General features: G+C 36.1%; 1 protein-coding gene across 1 annotated transcript; it reads right to left on the bottom strand.

The window, feature by feature from the left end:
* Positions 1 to 3,564: 3,564 nt before the first annotated feature.
* LOC110022647 (uncharacterized GPI-anchored protein At4g28100-like) lies at positions 3,565 to 6,109 on the bottom strand. Its single transcript, XM_020721695.1, is given in 3 exon segments — positions 3,565 to 4,751; positions 5,398 to 5,777; positions 5,780 to 6,109. Coding segments are annotated over 3 exon segments (939 nt in total). The 5' UTR covers positions 6,006 to 6,109; the 3' UTR covers positions 3,565 to 4,418.
* Between the last annotated feature and the right edge of the window lie 255 nt (positions 6,110 to 6,364).

The raw sequence follows: 6,364 nt of genomic DNA on the forward strand, positions 1-6,364 counted from the left end.
TTGTGGTTGTAGCTTGGCAATGTCTTGCATGGTTTGACAACTAGGATGTCCAAGGCACTTATGCCATTGTTCCGAATCAACTTTAACAAAAGTAATGGCTTGAGTGTTGGATGAAATGTGATAAAAACTATTATTGCATAGACCTTGAAGAAGAACTTGTGAGTAGTTCGATTCTTTATTTGATATCCAGTAGAATTAAACATAATCATGTCGTTATTATCATGCGCCAACTGAGATATGGATATCAGGTTGTAAAAAATGTGAGGAGTATGAAATAATCTAGAAAGAATTAGTTTACGGTTGGGAGTAGCTAAGATGCCAACCCGGAGTGTTATGTTGGAATAGTGTTGCCATTGTCGACCATCACACTTTCATTGCCTTGATAGGTCTCAGGATGTTGCAAATGATTGAAGTCAATGGTCAAGCGAGAAGTAGCAAGTGAATCAAGATACCAATTAGATTTGACTGAAGGCTTAATAGAAGTAACTGAAAACATTGAAATTTTTGGGTTGATAGTTGATGTTGAGTAGATGCCAACATTTTGGAGTTATGTGGCCTAGCTTATTGCAAAATTGACAAAGAATATATATGAAGGATTTGGTTTCAGAGTTAGAAGGTTCTTTAGTTCATTTCGAAGGTTGATTATGAGAGCCACCTCTGCTTCTATATAATTTCCCTTTCTTTTTGTGAGAATAGAGAGCGATTTGTGACTCAGGTTCAAGATTTTCATTCTTGAAATCAGCTAAAGGATTGATTTCTTCGTTGATTAATAGAGCATATATATTTTCAAGATTTATGGGAACTGATTTAGTGCATATAGTGGTTTCAAATGTTTGATAAGAAGATGGTAGACTTTTTAGGATGTATAGGACAATATCTTCGGTATCCACTTTTGAACCGGTCACATAAATATTGTCATCAATTGACTTAATTTGCATCACATATTGAGTCATTGTTAGGTTTCTCATTGACACGTTATGCAATTCATTTTTCAACTAAATAACCGGAGAGCGGTTGGAAGGTTGTAGCCGATTCTCTAAGGCAATCCAAATTTCATGACAGCTCTCCAAATTCAAGACATAGAACAAAATGATGTAGAAATTGTAGAAGGCAAAGTTGTTGTTAGGTTCCGCTCAACCAAGATCTAGATAGTATAAGCATTATTAGGAAAATTTGTACCTAATTTGGTGAGAATCCGATGACCGAGATTAAATAGGCTGCCATCAAGAAAGCCCAATAACCCATTAGCTTTGATAATTTTGACCATTTGAGATCTCCACAACTGGTAATTATATGTCGATAGAGCTGTCGTAGCCATTGATTTCATATTGGTCCTAAGAAATTTCAAAGAAGCCAAAATGGGGCAATCGGTAATTCATGTGAAGTGTCGCATGATGCTCTTGAATTTGGGAACTTTTGGAATCATCCATGGTTGCCTAGAGGAGAGAATGAGCAGAGGTGTAAAGAAGCACAGAGAAGAAAGAAGTAAGTAAAAAAGGCAGAGCAAATAAGTAAGTGGACCCTATTCATTAGATATAATATTTACTGCTTTTTAGGTTCTAATCAACTTTGTATAGAATTTAGAACAGAAGTCGAAATAAAAGTTAGGTCTTGTAAGTTTAACTCGAGATGGAAGAATGAAACAATAAATTTTTGCATAATTTTTTTTATTATTACAAGCTAAAATATTTATAATGATGAAATGAGGGATTAACGCCTATGCTTTATGCAAAGATCTTACACAATGACAAATAAATAAAAAGAACAAAAAAAATTAAAATTTTGATAGAAAAAATTAGTAATATTTCGTCTAGTTGAAATAATTCACTTTGAATATTTTTTTTAGCTAAACAATGTATATAAAATCATTTGAAATAATCCACTCTTTATATAAGAATGTTTGGTCTTTCCTATAATTGGATAAGAGAGAATCTAAAATTAAGTTAGGAGCGCTTATTTGAATGAGTGATAATGGTCAGACGAGGATAATTTGGAGATGATAGCTGAAAGATCAACATCAAGAGAGTGTTTTAGCGATGCTATTCATAAGATAATAATAGGATGGTGTTGGTTAGAAGATAATAGTTGGGCCACGATGATTGATAGATAGCATTCGAATGCCAACGACCAAGAGACAATAATTAGACGATAGTGTATGAGAGAAATTAGCAGGAAATCAAAAAATTAAAACATTTTGATCAAATGATGATAATCAATAGATAATAATTAAGCAACGCGCGCTAAAAAAAAATGGAATAAAACTATATATATTGGGCAACAATACTGATCAAGTAATGGCAACTAGGGGATGTCGATTGAGCAATGGCAATTAGGAGAAGACGTTAGGTGGTGGTGGTCAGATCAGAGCTTTAGAATTATTCAAACATTTGATATCTTTTTAATTCAAATATAGGTCCCTCCCATATGAAGAACCACCATACATTTATATTATTTTGGCCAAACTTAAAACATTTCATCAAATAAAATTTATATGAATACATTTAATAACACGTACATTTAGCATTTAAGAATCTTATTAACATCAAAGTTGTGCAATCTTAAACTCATTATATTTCTATTGTTAACACATTCAATTTGATTATAAATATAAGGGACTCAATTACACACAACCTCATAATAGAAAAAATAAAGATTAGTATATATATATATATATAGAGAGAGAGAGAGAGAGAGAGAGAGAGAGAGAGAGAGAGAGAGAGGGAGGGAGGAAATGTGCTCCCATACCCTTATATATTAATTACACCTTGAATTTTTTGAAAATCGACAAAAGAAGGACGACCACAAGTTCAGTATGGCCATTCATTTCAATTTTTGATATCTTGTTTTGGAATAATGGTTTTTTTTTTTTTTTTGGTCATGATGAAAAGTTTCCATTCTCATGTATATATATATATATATATACAATTAGTCTATTTTGAAGAAGCTGTTTGTTTTTTTTTTGGAATAATGGTTTTTTTTTTTTTTTTTGGGTCATGATGAAAAGTTTCCATTCTCATGTATATATATATATATACAATTAGTCTATTTTGAAGAAGCTGTAGGTGTTGCTTTCAAACTGCGTACAAAATTTGTCATTCTATCTGCCCGTGACTCCAATAGCTCCATCCCATTGTCTTCTTTCATCCCTGCACTCTACACTACATGTGACTATGAGAGGGGGAGACGGACCAAATAATCCTATCTTATTATATTTCTTTCTTCATCAATAAAATTTTTCCTCATAATTGTAAATATAAAATCGAATAAAATTTTATATTTACATTTATAACATCTTAACATTAAAAAATTATGCACCTTTTCACCTTTAAGAACAATTTAGTTATAGTAGCATGTAAATATATGAGAATTGGGTGGTATGTCTGTAAATACCCCTATGCCTTTTTCTGTCCATTGATGTTTCCTTATTTGAGTTATAGGATATCACGAAATATGGAATCATTATTTACAACTATTTTTATATGATTTTTATCTTCTTATAAAATGATTAAGAAATGCAATAACCTGGAGTTTTAAAAATGCGAATTTTAATTTTGAGCATGACTGTGCGCATTTCATCATATGATATGATAGGAAAATTCTAAAATTTAAAATTTAAGACAACAAGCATCAAATTCATAACTGATATAGTCATTTTAGACTGAATATATTTTTTTCGTTCAAAGGGGAAAAATATATATATAGAAGCTTTTACATATAAAGGTCTCCAAATTCTATAATTTATAGGCAAAGGCTCCCAAAATATTAATTTACTCCCACGGACTCGTCTATCTCTCGATCGGAAGGTTTTAGAAGAAAGGTACCGCACCGCTGCTCTAAGAGTCGAAAGCCTTAAATTCTCATGGATTGAATTGAACTCCGGCTAGGTGTGCTCAACATAGCGATGGCACACAACCCATTGGTCTGGCAATAGTACCTGAGCATGAACAAGATTTTCAAATCTCTTTTAGAGGCGATTGAGGGATTCTTGAACTAGTAGCAACTCGTTAAGCGGGCTCTTAATCTTAGATCGCTAAGGTCCAGTTGCTAATAAAATCGGCTGAAGAATGATTGCATGATTGCACCCAAAGATCGAAGCTTTAGATCACTAATGAGATACGGGTATAGGGATTATAGCAATCTAAGGATGGAAAAGACGAGAAGAAGGCCTTCAACTCTTAAAGTTGCAGGGTGGTGCCTTTCTTGTAACGCCTTCCAACGAGAGAAACAAAGTCCACGGGGAGTAAATTAAGGGTTTGAGAGCCGTTATCTATAAATTATAGAATTTGGGGATCTATATGTAAAAATCCCAAAAAATATATTCAGCCTAAAATGACTTTACATCACCGGAGAACCAAAAAAAAAAAAAGAAAAAAAAAGAAAAAGGTCACATGAACATCACCGCGCAAAGGACACTTCAGCTACAGTCCCACGCGAACAGCAACACAGACCGACAGAAAAAAAGAAACAATAATACCAGGGGCAGAACGGGAAATAGATCCACTTTGGCCGGAAGCCAAGGCGGCGCGCTCGAAGTGGAGTGAGTCGGCGGCGAGCGGCATGTTCTCCCGGTCTAAGCTGCATCGGTAGGGCGGCGTCGGCGGGTGCGCGCTGTACAAAATAGCCCTCAAAACTGCCGACACCGTTGGGATATAGGCCGACTTATTCCTCGCCAGTAGCCACGTCAGCCCCATAAGCCGGCAATCTCTGTCCATCATCTTCTCCACCCTCTCACCACCGCCGCCGCCCTTCAGCTGCCACTCGATCGTAAACAACACAAAATTATCATCATTATTTTTACACCAAAAAGAAAAAAAAAAGGAAATGAGTTTTCATACGAACTTAATGAATGTTTTCGATCCAAAGTAGATATAAGTATGTTCTTAAGATCCCAATCTAAAGAGTTAATGACCAATACACAGTCGATATTAAAACCTTTGAAAATCTTCAATGAACAATAACTTTATGCATTTAATAACTTTCCTTCCTTAAAATGCTATTAATGCTACTCACGAGTGAAGCCGTGGAATGAAGCACAACCCTTTCTTAATGCCTGCAACTGTAAGAATGTTTCAGCGAATTCAATCAGATTTTCATGAAAGCAGGCATGAATGATGAATTTGAAAAACAAATTTTATCTTAAATAAAATCTCATTCAGGAACATCTCAATGCTCATATATTCAAATTAATTATTTGATTTTTTTTTAACTTATTGCAGATATCAATAAAATTATTATATTTACGGAGACCTTCACGAACTTTCCATAGCTTAAAATCGTATTATATGAAGAATCTAACGAAAAAATTTCACAATTTTCAAACTATATCAACTAAATGTGCCTCAAATTTTCCAAGAAAAAAAAAAATCCCAATTTTGAAGATATATCTTCGTCACCAACCTTCTCCAGGGAGCCAAGGCATCGTGTGCAACCGGAGTGAGATGCATTGCGGCAATTACGTTCAAGAGCGCGGAGGCCGGATGTCGGCTTGACTCTATCGCCGTCAGCATCTCCTCCGCTGGAAACAATAAAGGCTGACGGACAAAACAGCGACCCCATCTCATGCAACCGTATTCCGCAGAAACAGAGCACGGCATCACAGGTAGCGTTAGGCCGCGGAAAGCTAATATTACGAGCGGCGAGAGAGCTCTGTAACGCATAGGCGCACTGCTGTGACTCAGTCTCCGGCATCATTGGAAGCGAGTCTTCAGCGCTGTCCAACGGAGGCGAAGACGGTCGGAATTGGAGGGCGGAGCGAGCGTGGGCAGCAAACAGCCAGGTGCGAGAACGGGGCAGCAGCGGCTGCGGTCGGGGTTCGCACCGTGGCCGCATGCTTCTTCGACGCCACCGAACATCTCGGATGAGAGGTCGAGTTGGCAGGCGGAAGCGGCGGCGGAGCGGTTTCTGCCGGCGAGGGGGAAGGCGGGTACGGTGGATGATGGAGAAGGGGATACGCCGGCGGCGGGGGACAGTAAGAGAAGAAGAGCAGTGGCAAAGATTAGCTGCATTTGTGTTTTCCTTAGATGGTTGAGAGCGAAGTGGAGTCTTTAGGAAGTATTTGAGAAAAGGGTCGTCTCTGGTGAGGAGGATGAAGCAGGGGGTTTGCGTCTTATTAACCCTTTTACCTCCTGCGCTTAAACTATTCAAATATATAAATATATTTATTTTGAGTATTAGCATTTAATTTTTTTTATATATTTATTTATTCTACAATTAAATATATAAATCACCTAAAAAATCAATAATGATAAACTTTTTACAATGAAACACATTTTTTTCAGGTATATATAATAGAGCTTTATTAGAAAAAAATATGTTTATAATTGGTTTTTTGTGATTTAGCTCTCTTTAACGAAAGAGTATCAAA

Source organism: Phalaenopsis equestris, unplaced genomic scaffold (genome assembly GCF_001263595.1).
Source record: "Phalaenopsis equestris unplaced genomic scaffold, ASM126359v1 Scaffold000202, whole genome shotgun sequence".
In the NCBI taxonomy this organism is placed as follows: Eukaryota; Viridiplantae; Streptophyta; class Magnoliopsida; order Asparagales; family Orchidaceae; genus Phalaenopsis; species Phalaenopsis equestris.